The 26,744-nt window shown below is 39.8% G+C and overlaps 1 protein-coding gene across 1 annotated transcript in view; it reads right to left on the bottom strand.

Annotated features, from left to right (window-relative positions):
• Positions 1-26,744, bottom strand: part of Amn1 (antagonist of mitotic exit network 1 homolog) — a 34,629-nt gene that overhangs the window by 4,161 nt on the left and 3,724 nt on the right. Inside the window, exons 2-6 of the mRNA XM_028757545.1 lie at positions 25,288-25,420; positions 22,667-22,811; positions 11,397-11,614; positions 10,373-10,429; positions 8,458-8,569 (exon numbers count right to left, since the gene is read on the bottom strand). Coding sequence (XP_028613378.1) covers positions 8,458-8,569; positions 10,373-10,429; positions 11,397-11,614; positions 22,667-22,811; positions 25,288-25,420 — 665 coding nt within the window. The remainder of the gene's footprint in view (positions 1-8,457; positions 8,570-10,372; positions 10,430-11,396; positions 11,615-22,666; positions 22,812-25,287; positions 25,421-26,744) is intronic.

Below are 26,744 nucleotides of genomic sequence, written 5' to 3'. Positions count from 1 at the left end.
GTCAATAGTCTATCACTGAGAAAAGTTTGAGCTTTTTTTTTTTTTTTTTTAATCTTACAATTACACTGTTGTTGAACTGTGGTTGATTTTAATTGTCAATTTGACACAATGTAGAATCACCTGAGAAGAGTCTGAGAGAGTGACTGTTTAGACTAAGTTAGCCAGTAAGCATATCTATATAGGACTTTCTTCATTATACCTGCCCACTCTGAGAGCCACCTTCCCAAGGCAGGGACCCCATCTTGGGTAAAAGTAGAGCAAGTGAGCTGAGCCAAGCATGTACACATTAATTTATTACTCGTTGCTCCTGACTGTCAATATATTGTGACCAATTTGTGAGTCAAGTAAACCCCTTTTCCTATAAGTAGCTTTTGTCAGGGTATTTTGTCAGAGTAACAGGAAAAGAAACTAAACTCTAAGTATAACATATGTGTGTGTTCATGTGTGTGTATTCTATTATGTTTTAAAAAGGTTTTAATTAATTATGTGTATGTCTGTGTGTGAGCATATGCAGGTAGATAGATGTAAATATTAGATCTCCTGAAGTTGGAGTTATAGGTGGCTGTGATCCAAATGACATAGGAGCTAGGAACAAAACTAGGTCCTTTGCAAGAACATTATGTGCCCTTACTGGTGAGCTGTTTCTCTAGCCTCTTCTTGATTTTTTTTTTTTTTTTTTTTTTTTTTGGAGATAGGGTCTCATATATTCCAGGCTTGTTTCCCACTGGCTGAGGCTGACCTTGAACTCCTGATTCTCCTACCTCTGCCTCCTATGGAATAGTATGCCTGGCTTTGTTCTCGATATGGGGGACAAAAATTATTGACACATTACAACCCTTGTACTTTAGAGGCTTACAAATAACTGGCCAGGGCAGTATTTATAGCTATTATATAAATTCGGAAATCTACTTTGATTTTGTTTTTGAGACAGGGCTAAACTATATAGCCCTAGCTGGCTTGAAGCTCACTCACTGCGTAGATCAGGCTGGCTTTGAACTCACAGAGATCCTCTTGTTTTTTTGCCTCTCAAATGCTGGTAGTAAAGCCTTGGACCACCACATCTGACAGATGGAGAAAGATTTAATGAGATTACCCTTTCTAGGCTTTTGGAATCCAGACAGATGGGGAATTCTTCTGAATCCACAAACCATTCCAGGCACCTTGTCTTACTCTGTATCTGAACTCATGTCTCATGATAAACCTCTTAGAAGCTATTAATTTAGCAAACACTAGGTTTCACCAACCCAAGGGCTAAGAATGTCATCAATAACATTTTTAGGCCTATAAAAAAGTTTTCCCCATTTTGATGTACCATCTTCTCTGGTGTATCCATGTTTTTTTTTTTTTTTTTTTTGGGTTTTTCGAGACAGGGTTTCTCTGTATAGCTCTGGCTGTCCTGGAACTCACTCTGTAGACCAGGCTAGCCTCGAACTCTCGAACTCAGAAATCCGCCTGCCTCTGCCTCCCAAGTGCTGGGATTAAAGGCGTGCGCCACCACTGCCCGGCTGTATCCATGTTTTAAAGTTGCCTTGATTTATGATTTTCTTTATTCTGTAAAACTATAAAAATACTGTGAAACTGCTTCCATGTTGAAACATAGAATTTAGGGTAACCTAAATCTTTGTTCTGTGGCAAGAGTAACTTCAAATAGCTCCACAATAAAATATTATTTATTCTCTTTAAGATGAGAATTGTGGTTTTTACACTGACATACTCCAACATGTTTCCAGGTTTGAAAATTAGTTATGTGTCTATTAGTCTAGACATACATTCGTCTGCTCACGCAGGAGCTGAATTGACCCTCATAGGCGGTCTAAAAAGAGGTTTTTTGTTTTTTTTTTTTTCTTTTTCGAGACAGGGTTTCTCTGTATAGCCCTGGCTGTCCTGGAACTCACTCTGTAGACCAGGCTGGCCTGGAACTCAGAAATCCACCTGCCTCTGCCTCCCAAGTGCTGGGATTAAAGGCGTGTGCCACCACCGCCCGGCCTGAGAAGGGTTTTTAAAGGTGGAAACCACAAACCAGGGGTGAGGAGGGGGTGAGGGGGTTGCTAAGGAAACATAACATAAAAATAGCGGAAAATTCCAGAAGAACCCAACCTATGTGAGTTAGGGTCATGTGGAAAACACTCTGTATACTCATTCATCTCAGAAATGTGGTCCTGCCCTGTCACTGTGGTTCAGCCCTGTCACTGTGGTCACCAGCTTCTTGGTTCCACCTAGATGACTTGCATTCTTCCCCTTTGTGATTGGCGGTTCCTGTAACTGGCCAGTCCACATTCTTAGCTTGCCTCAGAGAAAGTTTTCCATGCCCTTTAAAGAAAACCTAAAGAAGAATCTATATATATTTTATAAAGTATAATTTTTTTTTTTTTCGAGACAGGGTTTCTCTGTGTAGCCCTGGCTGTCCTGGAACTCACTCTGTAGACCAGACTGGCCTCGAACTCTCGAACTCAGAAATCCGCCTGCCTCTGCCTCCAAAGTGCTGGGATTAAAGGCATGCACCATCACCGCCCGGCTATAAAGTATAATTTTTCATTCTTCAATACTTAACTATTTTAATATTGGTTTTGCTGAACTTTTTTTTTTCATCAATATGCACCTTGCCTCCACATCTTGGGTAGTGCTTTAAAAACTTTCATTATCCTTACGTGTTACGGTATTTATTCATTTTTTTGATCTTTAAACAAAATTTTATTATACAAAGGTTGTCATGAGCCAGGCGGTGGTGGCGCACGCCTTTAATCCCAGCACTTGGGCAGAGGCAGGCGGATTTCTGAGTTCGAGGCCAGCCTGGTTCACAGAGTGAGTTCCAGGACAGCCAGGGCTACACAGAGAAACCCTGTCTCAAAAAAAACAAACCAAGCCAAAAACAAAAACAAAAACAAAAACAAAAACAAAACAAATCAGAACAAAACAAAACAAAACAAACCCAAAAGTTGTCATGTAATTGGATAGTTTTCTACTTTGCATGGCATTTATTTTAAACTGTTTGGGCCAATGAGATAACTCAGTGAATAAATGTGCTGTCACTAAGCCTCAAAATCAGAGTTTGATCCCCAAAACTCATATAGTGGAAGGAAAGAACTGATTCTAGCAAGTTGCCTTCTAACCTTCATATGCCTACCACAGCGTGTGAACATACAAATAAATACTAAGCTTTTGCCTAAGATTGATTTTCTCATTGACTGCATAATTTTTTTCCTGAGTTGGTTATATCAACAGAGGATTAATGAATATCTGATTATATCTGGAAGGTAGCCAGAATGATTCCTGAGGTAAAATTAGCAGAGGGAAATTTTGTAAAGTATGTGGAAGCTATCCCTAGGCAAACAGAAAATCATAGTAAGATAGCCATTTCAGCTAAAGTTCCAGGACAAGAAGAAATGCCTGGTCTGCAAACTGCTTCACTTCAAAATTTGATGCCAGTCTACCTGTTCATGGGAGAATCCACAGCACTTCATCTATTTTAAAATATTAAGTATTAAAATAGGGAGCTGGAGAGATAGATACATCAATGGATTTGCTGCTCTTTGTAGAACTCCAGTTTACCTGCTGGGTAGTTTACTACTGTCTGTAACTCCCGTTCCAGGGGATCCAATACCTTCTCCTGATTCTGAGGGCACTGGCATACACATGGCATGCATACATTCACACACACACACACACACACACACACACACACACACACACACACATACACACATTTTTAAAAAGTATTAAAGAGGGCTGGAGAGGTGGCTCAGTGGTTAAGAGCACTGACTGCTCTTGCAAAGGTCCTGTGTTCAATTCCCAGCAACCACATGGTGGCTCACAACCATCTGTAATGGGATCTGATGCCCTCTTCTGGTGTGTCTGAAGACAGCTACAGTGTACTCACATAAGTAAAATAAATCTTAAAAAAAAGTATTAAAGAGAGAAAATCAGAAATCAAAGAAAGGATTTTTTTTGAGATTGCTGTGATTGGAGTATTAGTAGGAATGTTGAAACTGCTTTTTGTTTCACCTCAAGTCCATTTAGAATGACTTTAGCCCAGCATGGTGGCCCACACCTTTAATCCCAGCATTTGAGACACACAGGCAGAGGCAGGTGGATCTCTGTGAATTTAAGACTGGCATGATCTACAAAGAGAGTCCAGGACAGTCAGGGCTATACAAAGAAACCCTGTTTCAAAAAATCAAAAAACCAAAACAAAAGAATGACTCTTAAGTTCCCTTGGAGAATATGGAGTATCCTTGAAGGTTGAGAGACACATTATGCTGTTCAGGAAGCTCAGGAGAGGACTATGTTGAGAAATATGTTGAGACACTTACTGTCTAAGCAGAGATTTCCCACAGACAGAAGATAACTGCTGTAGAGTTGTCACATCACATAGAAAGCCTAACTCTACTGGAAACAGAATGTCCAAGGAGCAGGTCCTTAAACTGAGAGGATTACAGGAACACACTGCACTCCTTTACTCCAGGCCTAGAGTTCTGGACTAGCCTAGACTCAATGATAATCATAATAATGATAGTACTGTACAAGGGAAGTAAGAGTTACTTTATAAGCACCTCTGCTTATCCAGTATATAGGTTAAGTGCATACATAACTCAATGGCTAGACTGATTCTTCTGTTACTGTATAACATGTCTGTGGTGAGGTGTGTGTGCGTGTGGGTGTGTGGGGTGTGTGTGGGTGTGTGTGGGTGTGTGTAGGCAGATGTGTTTGGAAGCTTAAGTGGCATGGGTGTCCTAATTGCTCTCCACCTTATTTATCTGATCCTAAAGCTTGTTATTTTAGCTCATTTGGCTAATCAATTTGCTCCAGAGATTTTCTTTTTCTATCTCTACCTCCTGTGGATGCATAAGCTAGAATTACAGGTGGGATCTGTGAAGGGCCCTGCTTCACATTATAAACTCCATTTTACTTTTAGACTTTATTTCATGTTTACCTTGCCCTTAGATTGAACTCAGTTACTGGAAAAACCCCAACTTGTTCCAGAAACAAAGTAGGTACCAAGAAAGCAAACCTTTCCCTGTCTTTCTCACGCATGGGTATTGAGGAAAAAACAATCTTTTAATTATTACAGGCCATGATATTGGAACAAAGATGGTAAAGGAAGCCCAGGCTGTAAAGGACCCATTGGTTGAATTACTTTATTAATTGCTCTTAAATCCATTATCATCTTCTGTTGGGGATTCGATTTGTGCTTACATGGGAATTCACATGTCTGCTGCAGGACCCTGGCAACAGTTGGTTTTTTGTCTGGTCAATAAAGAGCCAGTGACCAAGAGCTGGGCAGAGGGACAGAGGCAGGACTTTGAGCATTCCCAGAAGGGGGTGGGGAATGCAGGACAGGAAGGAGAATGGCCATGATGGGGAAGCAGAGATCAGACTTGAGGGAACAGGAGAGAAAGCATCCAGCCATGTAAGAGCCAGCGAAGCAGCCCCAGGGCCCACTTCCCTGATTGGGTCTGGTGTAGCAAGAGTGGCCTAGCCATTGAGCCAGCTAAGGTATATAAAAACATAAAGACAGTGTGTGTGTGTTTTTCCATCTGAGATCCAGAGCATCTGGGGTGGGTTGTGTGAAGCAAAAACCACCTGCCAGAAGCTTAGAGTGGTTTAAAAAATTACCACTACAGATGGCACACAATGTGGTAGGCTTGTATCCACTATTAAAAATTATTTAGGGATTCTCAGATGGAAAACATGACTTAGATTAGGAGTTTGGGAGAATTGGCTTCTTAGCAGGCTACAGATTTTGCCTGAGCCACATGGGGATTTCTTCCTGCCTGTTTAGAACTAGTACAAAGAGTTTGGGCTCAGAGGCACTGGGAGCCCCTGCTAGGCAAAGAGACAGGCTACTCAAAAGGCAGCCACAGACAATGGAAGCTGCAAGCCTCTCATAACCAGATAAATAATGAATAGAGATGAATGAAATTTGATTTAATTGTTTTTAAGGGTAGAAAGGAGTATAAATGATAATTGTTTAAGTGCTTTAAAGTATACATGGAATAAAGAAATCCAGGCCTCTGATATCAAATGTAGGAATCAAAGGCACAGAGATAGACTAAAATAAATGAAAAAAAAAAAACAAAAAAAAAACAAAAACATTAGCTGGGCAGTGGTGGTGCACGCCTTTAATCCCAGCACTTGGGAGGCAGAGGCAGGCAGATTTCTGAGTTTGAGACCAGCCTGGTCTACAGAGTGAGTTCCAGGACAGCCAGGGCTACACAGAGAAACCCTGTCTCAAAAAACCAAAAAAAATTAAAAAAAAAGAAAAAAAGAAAAAGATTCATTGTGCCATCTTTCACATGGCATGAATAAAGATTTATTAAAATTGGTTATTGATCAAATTAACTCATAAAAGGGTAGTTGTCTTTCACCTGTTTAAATAAGAAGCAAAAATTCATCCTTAACTAATCTGTGCACCTTTCACAATCTATATGAATCTTTTTATTTATTTTATATATGAGTACAGTGTCACTGTCTTCAGACACACCAATTACGGATGGTTGTAAGCCACCATGTGGTTGCTGGGAATTGAACTCAGGACCTCTAGAAGAGCAGCTCTTAACCACTGAGCCATCTCTCCAGCCCATTTTTTTTTTTTAAAAAAAAAGATTTATTTATCTATCATGTATACAGCAGGCCAGAAAAGGGCACCAGATCGGATTATAGGTGGTTGTGAGCCACACCATGTGGTTGCTGTGAACTGAACTCAGGACCTCTGATAGAGCAGCCAGTGCTCTTAACCTCTGAGCCATCTCTCCAGCCCCCATATGAATATCTTTAGAGTGCTAAAATTTTGGTTGTAAGATTCATATATTGCAGAATGTACCTCTGGCAAGATTCATCCTCTGGGACGCTGATATGACATACAGTTCCAGCCCCCTACCTCCTGAAGCTGTTTCTAGAGAACTGTTTCCAAAACAGCTTCAGGAATAGCTCAGCACATGTCTTGCCTCAGCATGTGTATCCTATCAGCCCAAGTCCACGGAGTCCCAACAAATGGAGCTCATCTATGTAATGTAAGGTGAACCAATACATGCGTGTTGTTAGGAAAGAATTCTTCATCACATGTCCTTCCACGTGTTTGCCTTAGAAGAACATCCTCTCTCCTGTATCTGCTTCAGTGAAATGTACCTTAAGAGTCTGTCATAGTCTTTCACCTGTGTCTACTTCAGGAAAACACTCCATGTGTTTGGCCCAGCAAAACACCATCCAACACAATTGACTTTTAAAGAACTCTTAAGTTTCCACATTAGTCAACCAATATGTACCTACAAAGTTGGATGGTCCCTTGCCCCTGCTGTAAGAATGATTAAAAAGGCAAGGCTCTACCAGCTCAGGGCATTCCACACCCATCCACTGTGTTGGAGAGGATGGAGTGTCTGAGTTTGAGTTTAAATAAAGAACCTTTGCTTTTGCTTAAGAGTTAGATTCCTGGTGGTCTCTACTGGTCTGTGGTGACCTCACGATCTGGGCATAACAATATGGGCATCCAAATTCTGTGCCTAATTCTTGTTCAGCAGGAGCTTTATAGGCTGAGCTATGTCCTCAGCTCTCAATGGATAAAAATTTTGTTGTGGTGGTATTTGAGATGGTGTTTGTAGCCCAGGTCACCCTAGAATTTACTATGTAGCTGCAACTAACCTTGAACAAGAAGCCATCCACTCTACCTTAGCCTCATTGAATGTTGGGATTATAAGGATGAGTCATGATGCATAGGTTAAATGATTTTTAGACATGTTTTACATTTTGAGTAAATGGCAGTCAACTGGTCATTTAGCATATTTAATAGATATAATACAATAAATTTGACATTTTTTTGGTTGTTGTTTTGTTTGTTTTTCAAGACAGGGTTTCTCTATATAGTCCTGGATGTCCTGGAACTTACTTTGTAGACACAGTCTAGCCTTGAACTCAGAGATCTGCCTGCCTCTGCCTCCTGAAGGCTGAGATTAAGGTGTGCACCACCATGCCCTGTCAAACTTGATACTTTTTTTTTTTTTTTTTTTTTGGATTTTCGAGACAGGGTTTCTCTGTATAGCCCTGGCTGTCCTGGAACTCACTCTGTAGACCAGGCTGGCCTCGAACTCAGAAATCCGCCTGCCTCTGCCTCCCAAGTGCTGGGATTAAAGGCGTGCGCCACCACCGCCCGGCCTACTTTTTAATTGTCTTTATAAAGCATTACATTAACACTATGATCATGCTCATTGTTGGCATCATCCTTATGTAGGTAACACTGAGCCTTACCACCATGATTACTACCATCATTACCATGACTACTATCTGCTTAGAGATCCAAAGCAGATCAGATAATCACCATGAGTAAGCCTATGAAGGAGGTGTATCACTGTATCATTTTACTGACAAGTACAATGAATAATAGAACTGAAAGAGGTATGAATTTTCTTTAGGTTCTACAGTTGGTAAAAGATGAAGATTTAAATACAAGCAACCTGTTAGACTGACCTGTTATCAGGGGGCAGCCGTGGAAAAGAAGTATACATATCTGAGGACAGGCAGTCAGGGCAGCTTCTACAGCCTTATCAGTTAGATTTATACAGTATCCCATGTTAATCTCCTATATAGAAAACAAAATGAAAGAAAAAAATTTAAAAACTAGATCTACAGTAACAGCACAAAAAAGTTCAGAAAGTAATTTTATACTAAAAAGAACTAATGTGACTAAGGTAGCATCCTGTCCTAACTCTACTTTGTGTCTCCTTAGACATTTCTAAGCCCCTGCCCCACCAACAGCTATGTCTGCCTTGACAACACATTTGAGATTTTTCAGGACTCTGACCATGGTTCAAATATATTAACCAAAATAACTGATGTTTATATAAATTAAAGTAACTGATAATGATATAAATAAAAATAAACTGTTATATTATGACTGAAAAAACTGTCATGTTCTGCCAAAGCAAATGTAGGGTCATTCTGACCTTCATCTGACATTGATGTCATTGTGGTTTTTGTCTTTAAAAATTCTCTATTCCTGAGTTTCAGGACCCAGAGTCCCTATGAGGCACTAGCCTAATCTTGGTTGTCAGCCAATAAAGGACTTTTTACAGCACTTAGTTGGCCTAATAAGCATGTATCTGTAACTTTCTCATGTGGATTACTTCAGAATCAAATATCTTCTTATTTAAAAAAAAAATCCTACAACTATATATAAAGAATCGATGAATGTCCTTATCCTTATATTTCCAATACTTGGGATGTAGAGGCAAAAGGATCAGTTTAATGCCAACTTCCATTACAAAGTTAAGTTCAAGGCCAGCCTGGGCACCATGATACCTTATCTCAAAACCAAAACATGTTCCCTCACTGAGTATTTTCTCTCTCACTCTTGTCCCCTATCCCCACCCCCACCTTCTGCCATGAAATATTATAGCAGATGCTGAGACATAGATGTTGGACTTCTCAATCTATAGAACTGAGAAGTAAGTATCTGTTTTTTCTAAAAAGAAAACAAAAAACAAAACCAACCAACCAAACAAAAAACCCAGCCAACCAATAAAACAAACAAAACTATGAAAACCAGGACTGGTAAAACTAGAGGCTGGGAAAATGGGTCAGCTGGTAAAAGTACTTGCCATGCAATCCTGACGACCTGAGTTCAATTCCCATGTAAAGGTGGAAAGACTAACTTTGTAAAGCTGTGCTCTGACTTTCCCACATGTTCTGTGATATGCATGTTTACAAATAATACATAAATTTTAAAAAGAAAGGGGCTGGAGAGACAGCTCAGTGACATCTGGCTGCTCTTCTAGAGGACTTGGGTGTGTCACAGCAACCATATGTTGGCTCGCAACTGTCTTTAACTCCAGTTCTAGGGGATCTGACACCCTCTTCAGGACTCCTCAAGCATCAGTCATGCATATGGTGCACAGATACATATGCAGACAAAACACCCATTCACATGGAATAAAAATAAGTTTTTGGTTTGTTTGTTTTTAGGCAGGATTTCACCATATCACTCTGGCTGGCCTGGAACTTATTGTATAAACCAGGCTGGCCTTGGGAAAACAGGATGAAAAGCTGGGTATGGTGGTGTACTCACTGAAGTTCTAACAATGAGGAGACTGAGGCCGTAAGACTGCTGCAAGTTCAAGGCCAGTTTAGGTTCAAAATATAAAGCAAAACCAAAATTAAACAAACAAACACCTCCAATAGATAAAAAAGGCCAGAGGAGCAGGATATCTCAGCAGGTATAAAGGCCTGCCGAGCAAACCTGAAGACCTGAATTCTTCAAAGCCCATGTAAAGGTGGAAGGAGAGAACCAAGTGTACAAAGTTGTTTTCTTGCTCCTTGCCCACCAATAATAATACTTTTTTCTTGAGGATAAAATTTAGTATATTCATAAACATTTCAAAATTACCTCTAATTGTTTGGCACATGGTCCACTAACAAGTGCAACCACACCATTGTCAGATACCTAAACAAAAAGGAAAAGAAATATAGATGGAAATGAAATAATTTTCTAAAGTGCATTAATTATGAAGAATAACTACCTCCCATTCAGCAAACATATATTTTAGTTATATATTCTTCCCATTAACCAAGAGTGAGCTCAATGCCCCAACAAAGGACCATATTTTCTGTTTATTGAAAAGCACACCCAGGGGCTGGTGAGATGGCTCAGCGGTTAAGAGCACTGACTGCTCTTCTAGAGGTCATGAGTTCAAATCCCAGCAACCACATGGTGGCTCACAACCATCTGCAATGAGATCTGATGCCCTCGTATGGGTGTCTGAAGACAGCGACAGTGTACTTACAAATAATAAATAAATAAATCTTTAAAAAAAAAAAAAAAAAAAAAAAAAAAAAAAAGAAAAGCACACCCAGAATAATGTAGGAAAGGGATGAATGTTGTATTAATCTTTTACAGAAGTTTTATAAGGGAAGAAATACTTTATCTGACCCACTGACCCAGAACAGCAAGCAAAACCACAAATCACATTATACCTAATACACAAATACATTGTTCTGAGTCAGGGTCATGGACTGGTTGGATATGAATGAAAAATAAAGAATATAGTTTGAGATCAAAGCTATGTGTTCAGCTTAGCTTTTAAAAGTTGACTACATGGAGAGTTCAAAGTACAGTACGATTGATTATGTTGTTTTTCTTAAAGGTAAGTTATATTTAAACAAGTTGAATACACAGTAAAAAGCTTTAAATGATCTCAAAGCATATAATTAACTTGGTGACAATTGGGCAAATGTTCTATCTGTGAAGGCAAGTTTAAGAAGCATTCTTGAAAAATCATTCTCATACCATCAAGATCATGAAATGGTCAACAATTTCAACAATAGCAGAAGAACTAATTATGATATTCTGATTATTCATGAATAACAACTGAGACAGCACATAAGTTGGGTCAAGTTCATATCTCATTTACCTGAGTAGTTGAAAAGTCAACACACTGCAGAAATGGGCAGTTTTTTCCTAATGCATGTAAGGACACATCAGTAATACTTAGGCAGCCACCCAAATCAATGATCTTTAGCAGCTGACAATTGAGTGCAAGAGCAAGGACTCCTTCATCAGTGACACTGCAACATCCTTTCAAAGAAATTTCATGAAGGTCTGAACAGGATGAAGCCACAGCTTTTATTCCTGGGAGAAAACACAATTACTATCAGTGAACTATATGATTATAAATGTATATTACAAAATTAAGAATACCCAAAGAATTGTCAGGAAAGAATTTCCTCATGCATCAGAGGGACAAGGACTTCCTTTATGAGACACAATCACAGGGAGGCTTAATGGAGGCTTGCAGGAACAGATACCAGAGGCTACTTTTATAAAGGCTACTTCAGTCCTTTAGAAAGCAACCCCTTTTGTTCTTGACCCAATATTCTGTTAGGTAACCTCTGTGGATACATGTTAGACATACTTACTTTGAACAAATAGACCCAGACTTGACTGTACTAATTATTGCACTAAAAATGCAGTAAGATAGTTAGTCTAACTGTCAGAGTTTCCTTGCTTTACCTTAAACTAGCTGTGACTTGCTCCCACCAGTGAGGTCACTGGATGCAATGCTTTACAGTTACTTTTGTCTTATATTTTAAATAGTCGTTAACAGTTCCTTTTAGTTTGCAATACTTTTTTTTCCCCTGGGAAATTTGAATCTATATCCTAGGCTATTCATATTTGGTTCAGAATAAACTATTTTCTTATCTCCTTCAAGTGAGGTCATTATTTTGCATCATATAAAACGGGCAAATGCTCTACCTGTGAGCTCTAGACTGTTTTTCATTCTAGCAATCACCAATTATATGTTAGTTAGTTTCAGAGTAGTCAATCCCACAACAGGCCAAGTATATCCAGGACAAAGTGTAGAGGCAAGAAAAGTAGATTTATGGAGGTAGTAGTTTTGTTAGTTGTGAGGGCTAGGGAGGGAGATTTTAGAGGTAAAAAGACCAGATGAAGCCTTCTGCTAGCTGTATCCAAGTTCCTGTCATTGGCAAAGAACTCAGAGACAAAGTAAGAAATCAGGAAGAAGTTTTACTCTACAAGGAGAGTAGGATTCTCAAGCAAGCATCATGACTCACAGGCTTTTCTTGGTAGGCCATGTGGTGTAGATGGGAGTGTCTGACATCATGCACATTCATGATTCCTTTCTTTTTCTCTGGCCAGAACATCACAATGGCCTTGGACTTTCTGTAGCTATTTCTTTTATTTATATATTCAAACATTCCCTACTCCTCCTCTTTCTTCAGACAGAGACTCACTATGTAGACCAGGCTGGCCTTGAACTTACAACAATTACCCCACCTAAACTTCTAGAGTGCTAGAATTACAATTGTGAGTCACCATGATTGGCTTCTTGTCTTAAAACAAACATTCTTCATGTTAAGTTTCATAGCTATTTGCTAAAAACTAAGAAATAATGTTATAAAGGCTAGACATCTTGGGTTCTATAGCTCTAAAGAAAGGTTTGGCAATTTACATATTTTCAGCAAAAGAATGAGAGGAATGGAAAGGCAAAAGGGAAGTTAAGACACCTATGAAAATACACTTATTTTTCTAGTGATGTTCGAAACAGGTACTTAGAAACAGCTTTTGTTAAAAAAAAAAAAAAAAGATGGCCCTTTCACTTGGTCTGACAAGACAACTGTAATCCTGACACCACTGCCCTTGTTTTATGTCTATAGCTTTTACTTTTGAGATAGGCAACATAGGAAATATAATTTAGCTTGGGACTCTATTTGGATTTGATTATATATACATCCTCTTATAATAATGTACTTGGCAGCCTGGTTCCTTCATCTTCTTCCTATACCACACACACACATACATCTAGCAACCTCAGAATTCCATCAACCTCCCACCTCCGTCAGGCTATTTATACTCCTATCTCTGAAAAATAGATCCTCTCCAAGACGGCAGCAACAGCATATTTCTAATTATCCAGGCACAAAGAATCGGATTCAGGATGAATTGGTTTTGGCATCACCGTAAGGCAAAATTGTGTCCTTTTGTAAGTTTTTAGGGATAATTCCCTATTTACCATTTTGTGTCTATGCAAAATTGAGCACAGAAGGGAACTTATGGGAAGGGACATGTACAATAGACAAAATAAATACATGACTTAATCTATCAATCAAAATAAGAGAACCACCTAAACTATGCTCCTTAGTAGTCAGGCCTCCTTTAGACCCTATTGATGCAAAAACACTACTCTTATCTCAAATTGGTAAGAGATAGTATATTCTAGAGCTTAGTATGAATGACTATGGCTCTGGAACACTGGTTCAAGTTATCCCCAATTCCGTATTCCAAGTTAATAATTTTGTTAATAATTTTGTTAATAATGTTGTTATAGTAGTAGAACTAAGAAAATCGTGACTCGGAACTTTTTTTTTTTTTAAATAAAAGAAAGCATTTAATTGGGGGCTTCCTTACAGTTTCAGAGGGTGAGTCCATGACCATCATGGTGGGGAGCAAGGCCGCAGGTAGCAGGCATGGTACATGAGCAGTAGCTGAGAGCCTACATCCTCCTCCACAAACATGATCCACAAAGAGAATAAGACTGGGGGCTTTTGAAACCTCAAAGTCTACCCCCAGTGGCACACTTCCTCCAGTATGGCTACCCTCCTAATCCTTCCTAAACAGTTTACCGATTGGGAATCAAATATTCACATATGTGAGCCTACGGAGGCCATTCTTATTCAAAACACCACTTCTTTTTCTCCACGTGGTTCTCAGTGGCTTCTGGTTTAAATGACTAGCTTTTTACAAGGGAGGACAGATATTCCTGGCCCAGGCCACACTGTTAGTATTCACATGCCTAGGCAGGAAGCTGGACAAGCTTCTGGGACTGCCCAATATTGTGTCCAAACATTCAGACAAATGGCTTCCTTGTGGGGGTAGACACATAGGCCACTCTGGCAACAGATGATCTCAAAGGCATTTCTGTCAGGATAATGCTTGGTTTTCTCCTGTTCACCTGACCCTGACTCCTTCAGTCCTAGAATCTGAGGTGCTTGGGCTCTGTCATTATGGGGCCCATCTAATTCCTGTGTTCTGGCATGGACACAGCCTTGTAGCCAGGAACGAACAGCTGCTATGCTTTAACTCCCACAGCCAGGACATCTATGTGGTACCTGGAGCTGGGTGGCAAGGAGAGCCGGCACCTGGGAAAGATCACTCTCTGGAGTAGGACCAAGTGGCAGAATATTCTCAACATGCCCTAGATGGCATCTTGCCACTAGTTTCCCCAGGGCCATTCCTACAGTCTTGACCTGCCAGGGTTTCCTGTCCTCTGGGTTGTGTCTTTAGTCAAAGGAGGGATAAGCTGGCATTGTTCAGCACTGTGGAGGAAGGGGCAGCCCACTGCATACTCCATGGCTGGCAATGACATTGGCCTGGTCTGCCAAACCAGAGCTACAAAGTTGGCAGAGGAAAAAGCCTCATACAAAGACTTGGGTTGTGAGGGAGAGGCCACAGTACTGACAAGGAAGCCCCAAGAAGCTAGTAAGGAAAGGCCAGGCCAGAATGCAGGGTGATCTCTACTCATACATTCAAGGGCCCCAAAGCAGCTGGTGAAGTTAGGATTAAGGATTTGGTTCTGAGGAGCCCTCTGACTGTTCCATGTTGCCATGGGAAAACCCTGTGTTACCCCTAATATTCAGCCTAGTCTGGCTGCCCACCTGGCCTACTTAACCTCCTGTAGACAGGATGTGCCTTTCCCTGGAGTCACCCGTTTTTGTGTTGCCAGGAAATGGTCTAGGAGCCATTTCCTCTTGGCCAAAGGCTATGCAGTATGTTCTAGGTGCCCAGCTTTTGTGAACTGTCACATATGCTGGGTTGGACTTTGGCGATGCAGCTGCCTTTGCATCATTTTTGCTTCTGTAAGTGACCCTAATAAAGCTCATTGGTTCACCACGTTGGACTTTGGTGGTGTCCTTTCTTTGGTTTGACATTGGTTTCCTATCTGGAATAAATAGATGTTTATGTTGCCCCAGAAATAGTGTCATACAACACTGTACCATCTACAATCCCAAGTGTGTCAGTTAATTATCTTCAGCTATTTGACAAGTAACTCCAAAATTTAATGTTTTAAAGAGTGAGATTTCTTTTTCTTTTCTTGTGTGCATGTATGTGTGCTTCTGTGTGCATGTATGTACGCATGTGTATGGGTTTTGAGACAGGGTTTTTCTGTGTAGTCCTGGAACTTGCTTGTAGACCAGGCTGGTCTCAAACTTAAGAAATCTGCCTTCTCTGGACACTTTTCAAATACACTGGTGGGTACATTATGTAGGCAGGTTACAGAAAAGGAAGGAAATTAGCCCTGTTAGTCTCAGATGCTATCTATGGGCATTCTCAGTTTTTTGATTGGCAGAAACAAGGATTTATCTTTAGATCACACACACAGAGGAGGAACAAGTGCCCTCCTCCATTAAGAGAGACATACAACATATGTCTTTGGACATACAACATTCCAACCTTTGCACTATTCCTGAAGTTCTAATCAGTTAAGTCAAAGAAGGTTTAGTGTAATGTGTGACTCTTTCTAGGAACTTTCCTTTATGCAATCCTATAAAAAGTAATTCAAGGCTGTAGCCTAGGGCCCTTAAATATTCTTATGTGGTCCATAGTCAATCTTGAGAATATATCCCTCTACAATCTGTACTTTAACTTCTAAATAAAATTATCTTACTTCTCTTGCAAATTTGTGTGAATCCTTTTTTTCCCTCCCAATTTGGTGGATAAGAAAAGAAGCCAAGACTCTGTAAACACTTGGCTCTGACCCACTTGAAACACTGACTGAAAGTACAGTGATAAGCAGTTTCCCTAAACCTGCAGGTGTTGTGTGACATATTAAGGCCTCAGCACAGTCCGGCTAGCTACCTGGACTGCCGCCATGTTTCCACACTAGAAGTGGCACACCAGGAGCATCGGCCCTAGACCCACGAGATGTTAGTGTGGTGGCTGCTTCCACCTATCAGCTTTGTGGAGTCCATGCCCCAAAGCATGGCCTCTTGTTCAACTCTGCTACCCTCAGAATGCTCAGTTAAGCCCCAGACAATATCCGTCATGCTCACAGTACCTGGTAGAATGAAGACTCTTAAAGATTATCCAATGGAGCACTTGGGAGGCAGAGACAGGTGGATTTCTGAGTTCCAGGCCAGCCTGGTCTACAGAGTGAGTTCCAGGACAGCCAGGGCTATACAGAGAAACCCTGTCTCGAAAAACAAAACAAAACAACACAAAACAACAACAAAAAAAGATTATCCAATGGATTTATATATATTAGCAAATGCTCAAAACTCAAGATGCCCACACAATTAGGAGTTGTTACCCAATGTCTAACCTTTTGATATATTTAATTACTTGAGACTGCTAGAGACATGAATGTTGGCTCCCATCTTCCTTCTCCCTCCTTCTCCTTCCTCTTTCCCCTTCCTTCTCTCCCCATCCTCTTTCCTTCTTCCAGCTCCACCTCCTCTTCTACTGTCTAATCACAGAGCTCCACTGCAAATGCAAAGTGGCAGGAAAATTCCTGCAACATGCAGGCATCTTTGATTTAAAGAAAAGCCAAACCTCAGAGGGCAAACTATATGAAAATAGGAGAATTACCCATGAAGGTGAGGCTTCACCCTGTAGAAGTAACCATGTTGTAGGAACCAGATGGGTTCCTTTAAGTTATATGTAGCAGAGTTAACTATTCAACTACCCTTTGGTACCAGAGCAGAACTGGTGAGTGATCAGTGATAGATGGAAACACAGCTTGACTAGAACTACTTAATTAAGTATACATCTTAATATTCTGTCCTAATTCTTTCTCTACTTAAGCCTAAAGCTTGTTTTAGTACCGCAATGATAAATTTGGAATTAGACCTCTTCACGTGCTCCTCTTTCCAATGCATACTGATTTAATCTCTTTTCTTTGGTTTTTGTTATTACTCATTTCCTTAATTGGTAATTTGGGGTGGGTGGCAAATTCTAGATTTCTGGGGCTGCTAGAGCTGGGTTATTGATCTAGCACTCCAATTCTATTGGGGGTCCTATCCTGGGGACCCTTCTAGAGCCTCCCCTATGTTTTTTATGTAGCTGATCATCAGTGTCCTTTATAAATACTATTTGCAATCAACTAGTAAGCATATGCCGAAGTAACAGAGGTAACACCACCTTGTCCTGATCTTACCCTGACTCCATTTTGTGTCTGTTAAGGTGCTTTTCCATTGCAAACCCACTCCCTTGAATAGCTATACCTACCTTGGCAGCACATTTCCATGGGCCTGACCATAACCAAAGATGTATACCCAAAATAACTGCTGAAGGTAAAACCAAAACAACTGTGTTCTGCCAAAACAAATGTTAGAAGGGTCTCCTAACCTACATCTAACAATGTTATTGTGGTTTCTTTATAAATGCTGTATCCTTGAACTTTTGGCTCAGAACTCTTCATGACAAAAGCCTATTCTGGCTTAAATAAAGGATGATTATTTAGCCTTATATTAGTGATGGTCTGTAACTTTCTCACATGGATTAGAACAAAGCATAGTCTTGAGTTCTCTGAGCCACTGTGACAAGTTATCAATTCCTAAGGAGTGCTCCAGGATTGAAACCCAAAGACCATTCAGCACCACCAAAGTCCGAATTTGAAAGTCTTTATTTAGCTGGAGAGAAACAGTTATCACTGAGTAGCCTTGAATGTATTACAGGAAACTTTAAAAGGAAAAACAAAAATCATAGAAAAACTATATCCTGGTTGGCAGTTGCAAGGGAAATAAAGCAAGCAAGCAAGCAAGCAAGCAAGCAAGCAGTTTAACAGAAGCCAAAAACATGCAGTTAGCTGGGGCATTTTGTTTCTGGAACTTTACCCATGGGACTTTTCATGGCAGGGATAGTAAAGGGGTGGGGGTCAGTTAAAACAATGATGTCTCCAGCTGAGTCTACATGGAGGAATCTTTGCCCAGACACAAGGAACAAGTTGTGGGATGTGGTGATAGGAATAAAAATAGTCCCCATAGGACCACAGGGATTGGCACTATTAGGAGGTGTTTTGTTGTTGTTGTTGTTGTTGTTGTTGTTGTTGTTGTGTGTGTGTGTAGAATAGGTGTGGCTTTGTTGGAGGAAGTGTATCACTAGAAGGTGGGCTTTGAGGTCTCAGAAGCTCAAGCCAGGCTTAGTAGCTCACTGTTTCCTGCTGCCTGTGGATCAAGATGTAAAATTCTCAGCTCCTCTAGCACCATGTCTGCCTTCATGCCACCATGACAACAGACTAAACCTTTGAACTGTAAGCCAGCCCCAATTAAGAGTTGCCATGGCATAATATCTCTTTGCAGCAACAGAAACCCTAAGACACAGAAATCATGTATAGCTGGTTAATCAGAAGTACCTACTGTAGGCCAGGACTTGGGTTAGCCTATGAACTGAAGACAGTCTTTCAAGGCAGACTTAACTATGGGATGTGATGCTATCTCCATGTAGACAGTGACAGAACTGAATTATTCAAATGAGGCTGACAAGATGGCTCAGTATGCAAAGGTTCTTATTGCCAAAACCCTGGTAGGACCAACTTCCGCAAGCTGTCCTCTGACCTCCACAGAAATATACACAGCCAAAAACTAAATAAAATAAATTAAAAGTGAAAAAAAAAAAAACAATCTAGCTAGTATATGGAGAGTAAGCTAATTGCTTGGTATAGAGAAACATACTCATTTGCTATCAGAATGGCTATGGTTTTTTAGAGTTTTTTTTTTTTTTAAGATTTTATTTATTTACTTTATATATATGACAAGTATTCTGTAGCTGCCTTCAGACACACCTGAAGAGGGCATCAGATCCCATTACAGATGGTTGTGAGCCACCATGTGGTTGCTGGGAACTGAACTCAGGACCTCTGGAAGAATAGTCAGTGCTCTTAACCACTGAGCCATCTCTCCAGCCCTAGAGTTCTTTTTTAATGAGTTACTCTTCATATAAACATGCAAAACTTGTTTACAGTATTATGAATATCTCAAATGGATAACCAAAATGATTGGGAAATGAAGTCAACTAGCCAAACAATTATCCAGAAGCCTACTTATGGAATTAAATTCTTCCTTCCACTCTGCCTCTGCCTGCTTTCCTCTTCTTTGGTACAGTCTCATTGCACAGCCCAAGTTAGCCTGGAACTCCAGGCCCTCCTGCCTCAGACTTCTGAGTGTTGGAAAAGTATGTGCTACCATATCCAGCTAAGTACTTCTTTATTATACTGAAAAAAAATTAAATCCTAATTGAAAAAATAATCTATACTAGAAAAAAAAAACGTAATCAAATAAAAAAATCCACTATTTTACGTAATTACTCTGAGAAAATAGTTTGAATATAAAACATGTACTGCACTGACAGTAGCCATGCAGGACCTTCAGTCAGTATTAGAGCCAGAGGAAAATAACTCACCAGTCAGTAGAGCTACCATGAGTATACCTCAGAGAGGCAAAACCCCAAGGGTCCTCTTTCCTGAAGACTCCTTGCAGTGTTAGGAGCAATCTTGTTTATACACTGAAGGCCTAAGTCAGTCATAGGCCTAAGTTAGTCATACATGCCTAATAACACAAGGTCTTGGTCTCTATGTGAAAACACTAACCGTAGAACAAATAGCTATAGACCTTGTAGATAGGTAGCCTTGGTGGAAAGTATCAGATAAGAACAAATGAGTCATAGACAGAGTCATAGTGACCTGTTCCCTGCTTTTTCACCCAGCCAACACTCTGTTCTGGAAGATATTTGTACTCCCCCTGAGAACATCTACACTCCTGCATCATCCCCCTCCCCACATCATGCCTCTATGTGTATATAACCCCTGTGTGAAAAAATTAAAATAGCAGTTTGATCAGACTATAGACAAGCCGTGGTTCTTTGCGTACCCCTGTTCCCCCATTCTCTCTTTCAGGTGATCCCCCAGTCCTAGTCCACTGCCCTGCTAGATGGGACATTGCAGCTGATAGCCCTAACAGCACTTGTTGCTGCCTTGGTCATCCTGGTTTTTGCCTTGTATGAATATCCTTGGGGTGTTTCTAATTTCCCACTCTGCAATGCAATCACAATGCATAACAATAGTGGTGATTTCTCACAAAGCAAATGCTACTCAGATTAATGATTTATCTGAAGATTTGAGAAAAATAAAAAAAAATATATAGTTAAAAATATTAGGTCAAGGTACTTTTTAATGTACAATTAATTAAATGAAGTTAGAGTGCTTTGCTAGCTGCTTTGTAGCAGAAAACCTAGGGTATATGAAAAAATAAAAAGCATATTCTTATATGCTTTATTAGTAACCTAATGAAAGACCTGCTTAGAACAAAGAACAAGAACAAAGCGAGCCCATTGCTAAGGGCTCAAGAGTTTCACCTATAGGGAACAGGCTAATGATCAAAGATAGTAGTTGAGTTTCAGTGCCCACTGTTAAAACTGAGCTTCCATGTCCCTTGTAAATCTGATTTTCCTGTTTTTTTAAGTACAAATTTGCTGATGAGTTTTAGAGTGCTCCTTCACGCCTTAGTTCTGTGCAGCATGCAGACTGAATAGATTCTTCTTTTTCTTTTGTCTCCAAAAAAAAACAAACAAACCCAAACAAACAAACAAACAAAAAAACCAAAAACCTCTGACCTAAAGTTCTCTAGTTAACTATACATTTACTTTCCTATGAAAACAATATGAGCATAGGTAGATGGTTAACTATGTTAGATAAATAAGAATTGTGTTAAGGGGGGCTGGAGAGATGGCTCAGCGGTTAAGAGCACTGACTGCTCTTCCAGAGGTCCTGAGTTCAAATCCCAGCAACCACATGGTGGCTCACAACCATCCGTAATGAGATTGGATGCCCTCTTCTGGTGTGTCTGAAGACAGCTACAGTGTACTCATAAATAAAAATAAATAAATAAATAAATAAATCTTAAAAAAAAAAAAAAAAAAAAAAAGAATTGTGTTAAGTTAAAATAACATGAGGCCTATCTCCTTTCTGGTAACTGAAAACTGCTACCTGCCAGTACAAGAGAAACTAGCAGTTAAAAATATTTGGGTTGCTCAAAATCAGTTAATTTGTAACAGAAAAACTATTGCTTAAGGATATAGATGTATTGTGGGAAGAGACCACATGGGAAGCTAAGTAATTAGGTGTGGGATTTAGAATAACCAGTTTTCTAAAAAGTATGAAACTTGTGATTATAATGTGTAACTGATTATAATGGGATTTTTTTTTTCCTGCTTGAAGGACTGTAGTTGAAAGGTATCTAAGGACTAAGAGAGAAAAGTGTTGCTACAGCCTTGATGGTCACATCCACCACACGTGTCAGAGTGTGTGCCTGCTTCATGTTAGTTGCAGATCCCACACCTCCTTGGATCATTGAATTAATGTCAGAGCTGGCCTCTGGCACTCCACAGCCATTTTTAATTTTTATTTTATGTGTATAGATGTTTATCCTGCATGTATATCTGTGCAACAAGTGTATGTGGTGCCCAAAGAGGCCTCTGGAACTGAAGCCATGTGGGTGCTGGAACAGAACTTGGTTCCTCTATAAGAGCAGCAAACGCTCTTAACTGCTAAGCCATCTTTTCTAGCTGCACCCTCCTTAATATTTTTGGGTTTGGTATTGGACAGTCTTGTAGAGATTGCCTAGTTTATCTAATTCGTTTCTTTTCTTGTTTTGAGATAGGGAATCATGTAGATCACCTGTGCTATAAGAGCCTATAAAATCCTATATGAGCTGAGGATGACCTTTACCTCTTCATCTTGAGGCCTTCACCTTTCAAGTGTTGGGCTCACAATAGGAGCCACTCCACCCATCTTAATCTGAAAACTGTTTCTGTTATAATATTGCATCAGTTACATGCCACTATGCCTGGATCATATTCCCTATCTCTTTCTCCTTTTAAAATTCAGTTAACATACAAAATAATGTTTCATTTTAACATTTTCATACATTGTACCTTGCTCATATTCTCCTCTAACCTCTCCCCTCTCCCCACCTTGCTGGTGCCCTCATATTCTCCTCACATACATACATACATACATATATATATATATATATATATATATATATATATATATTTTTTTTTTTTTTTATTTTTTTTTTTTAATTTATTTTTTCTTTTTCTTCTTTGCTCCAAAATTACATCAGGTGCTAAGTATTGGCCTGCCCATGTCCTCAGTGATTATAAACATACCTTCTGAAGTTATGCTATTTCTATGTTCTCTGCAGGATTTTAGATTTAGTGCCTTCAGTTTTCTGCACTTACACAGGTGCTGGAGAGCCACATCTGAGATATCACAGCTCCTCAGATCTAGCCTTTGGACTTCAGGATGTAACACCTGTAACAAATACATGAGTTTTGAGGGAAAAAAAAAACAAAAACAAAACCAAAACCTTTCCAACTCTGAGCTGTCTCTCTGACTCCCAAATTAAGTTTTTTGTAAACATGTATTCCATCCATAGTTAGTGATCTGGTGATTATAGTAGGTAAGTGGTTGGTGAAAAATACAGCCAAGAATTTAGGATTTAATCCCTGTGGAAAAGATAAAGCGGGAAAAACAAACAAATAAACAACAAACACATTAGCTTCCAGCTGGAAATGCAACATTCAGTGCCTAAAGTCCTCAATGTTGAAACAGCTGGAGCACAGAAATGACCCCTGCCTAGACAGCCACAGTATTAGCATCTTCTGACTCACTCAACTGGGTCTATCTACTGTTCAGCAAGTATTGTTTCCAAAGGAAAAAACCGTGATCTTCTGAAACACTCAGTCAAATGACCTGATCTTAGGCAGTCTGTACAGGAGGAATCAATCCCTTTAGGATATGTATCTCTCCTTTGCTGTTACTGAAAACCTAAACAATTCTAGCATTACCAGCTCTTAGTTGAATGAAATATCACCAGTTTTGAAGGTCACATAGTTGAGCAATATGAGAAAGATAACAGCTCTGCTTATGGATTGTGTCACCTAGATGACAGTCCAGATGTCTGACGGGCAATGGAATAGAAAGCAATACTTGCCATTTGTTTCCATATTATGTCTATCTCCTCTGTTGCCATCATCTTTGGGTTAAATCTTACATAGTTCTATACGCAGACATGATGAGTGTCTGAGAAATGTTTTTTCCAAAACAATATTGGAGGGTTAACTTGACTGAGAGTTGTCTAGTTTTTCCTAAAGATGCCTACCAGCCACCATGACCAGAAATTCCAGATCATAAAAGGAATAAAAAGAGGTAGTACCTGAATTCTTGGAAGATCTTTGCTTATTCCCCCAAATTATATTTATTAGCCCCTCTACCCTCTCCTAGTCCTGTCCTATATCTGTAACACTCAAGACCCCTGTAGGGGAGAAGCTTATTTGTGAGCAATAAATCCCACTTCCTCATTCTTTAGCCACTGAATAAAATTTTGCACCTCCAACATCTATTAGATATTAGAGGCAAGATATTTAGTTATAGGGTACTAGTCCTGGCTGGCCTGGCTCTCTCTATGTAGACCAGACTGGCCTCAAACTTACAGTGACCCATTTGCCTCTGCTTTCTTAATGCTGGAATTAAAAGCATGTACCACCATGTCTAGCCCTAATATTACTTTCTTCTAACATGTACTTCAGTCTTTTGTTTAAAAATAATTTATTATTATTACTATTACTACTAATAGTATTATCCTTGTGTGTATATATGTATAGTGTATGCGCAGAGGTCAGATGGCAACTCTGGAGAGTCAATTCTCTTCTTCTACTATGAGTTTTTGGGACTCAATTCAGGTCATCAGGCTTGCCTGGCAAGCATTTTCCCCTGCTGAACCCCAGCCTCTCTTTTTTGGTTTTCTAAAATACTATCACATAATTCAGGCTATCCTCAAACTATTTAAATAAGGCTGTCCTTGAACTCCTGATCTTCTTGCCTAAGCCTCCCAAATGCTGGGATTATAATAAATACCACTGAGCCTTTTTGTTGTTGCTTTGTAACCAGGGTCTCTCAATATAGCTCTGGCTGTCCTGGAACTCATTATCTGGACCATACTGGCCTCAAACTCACAGATATCTGCTTGCCTCTCTCCTGAGTACTGGGATTAAAGGTGAGCCACTGTGCCTCACCATGACTTTTTAAGTTGTTTGTTTGTTTGGTTTTTTTTTTTTTTAAATATATGTGTGGGTGACTAAAGAAGCCTGGCATTAGATTCCTAGGGACTAGAGTTAAAGGCAGTTGTAAGGCTCCTTATGTGGATGCTGGGAACTGAACTCTGATCCTCTGGGAAAGCATCAAGAACTTTTAACTGCTGAGCCATCTCTCCATGCCAACCTTTTTTTGAGACAAAGTCTAACCTTATAACCCATAGTGGCCTAGAACTCACTATGTAGCCCAGGCTGGCTGGAAACTCACGGCAAATCTCCTGCTTTTGACTCTCAAGTCTTGGAATTACACACAAACTCTTCCATATCCAACTGTCCAATTGTTGGGGGCAGTTAGTACATATTCATTGTTTTGGGAAGCTACAGCCCAATTCCTAAGTAGGCAGACTGCTGTGAGTTCAAGGCCATCCAGGGCAGTGAGATCGTGTCTCAAAAGCAGTAACAATAATAATGAGATTTTAAAATATATTTAAGTGTAGAGAGAGGAAGGGAGGGAAGAAGAAAAGCAAGGAAGGGTAGTAAAAGATAGTACACATTCAAGGGTAAGCACTGGCTTTTCAAGCCAAAGTCTTATTTTAAAATGACTAATAATTTACACTATATACCTTTTTCCATTAAAAAAAATCTGAGGCTAAATCAAAACAGTGAAATAAACTTTTATAGTTATACATTCTTACCTCATTTATATTGGAATCTGTTATCCGACCCCGCATGCTCATTATTTTAATCAGTCTATCTTTAATGTTGGGAGGCAAATATTTAATATCTGATATATATCTGGAAATATTGATTATTAGGCACCGAAGACATCTGGAATACAAAGACAATATTGTAAATTATTCTGTATCTGCACTAGTAGCTAGGTAGCTAATGCTTATCAATATTGTTTGTCAGCATTTAGTCCTTTCATAAAACAGTATTTTTATTAACATTTACAAAGTTAGCTTCATGAGATTCATAATCACTGCCTCTGTAAAGTTATATATGATATGATTTTCCTTTACCACTTCCCTCTGTAAACCCATTACCAATACACACTTTACAACTGTGCTTTGAAATAGTCTCAGGTAGCCTGGGTTCACCTCCAACTCATTATATTGTAGCCCAGGACAACATGGAATTCCTAGTCCTTCTGCTTTACATCTAGAATTCTAGGATAACAAGCATGTTATCTTAAAATGCTTGACTTTACTAAAAATATTTTAAGAAGGGCATGGTAGTATATGACTATAACCCCAGCACCTGGGAAGTAGTAGGAGATTATGAGTTCACAGCTAATCTCAGTGAGTTGGAAATTAACTTGTGCTACATGAGACTGCCTCAAAAAAAAACAAAACCAGGACTGGAAAGATAGCTCAGTGGTTAAGAGCACTGGCTGCTTTTCCAGAGGATCCGAGTTTGATTCCCAGCATTCACATGGCAGATTACAACCATCTGCAATTCTAGTTCCAGGGGATCTTATGCCCTTTCTGACCACTATGGACCCCAGGTATGTATGTGCTCACACATGTATGCATATGGAACATCCCACCTACATACATTAAAAATATATATATTTTGCTTTTCGGCCTAGGCAGCCATCTTCCAGTTAACTCGCCAAAATGACCAACACAAAGGGAAAGAGGAGAGGCACTAGGTATATGTTCTCTAGGCCTTTTAGGAAACATGGAGTTGTTCCTTTGGCCACATACATGCGAATCTATAAGAAGGGTGATATTGTAGACATCAAGGGAATGGGTACTGTTCAAAAAGGAATGCCCCATAAGTGTTACCACGGCAAAACCGGAAGAGTCTACAATGTCACCCAGCATGCCGTGGGCATCATTGTAAACAAGCAAGTTAAGGGCAAGATTCTGGCCAAGAGGATCAATGTGCGGATTGAGCACGTTAAACACTCGAAGAGCAGAGACAGCTTCCTGAAGCGGGTGAAGGAGAACGATCAGAAGAAAAAGGAAGCCAAAGAGAAGGGCACCTGGGTTCAGCTGAAGCGCCAGCCTGCACCACCCAGAGAAGCACACTTTGTGAGGACTAATGGGAAAGAGCCTGAGCTGCTGGAGCCCATTCCATACGAATTCATGGCCTAGTGTATAAAAGAAATAAAGGACCCAACTGCAGAGTTTTTCCTTAGGTTCAA

Source organism: Grammomys surdaster, unplaced genomic scaffold, assembly GCF_004785775.1.
Source record: "Grammomys surdaster isolate TR1022 unplaced genomic scaffold, NIH_TR_1.0 126176, whole genome shotgun sequence".
Classification (NCBI taxonomy): domain Eukaryota; kingdom Metazoa; phylum Chordata; class Mammalia; order Rodentia; family Muridae; genus Grammomys; species Grammomys surdaster.
Note: the sequence above shows the minus strand (reverse complement) of the source record. Positions and strands in the feature narration are given on the sequence as shown.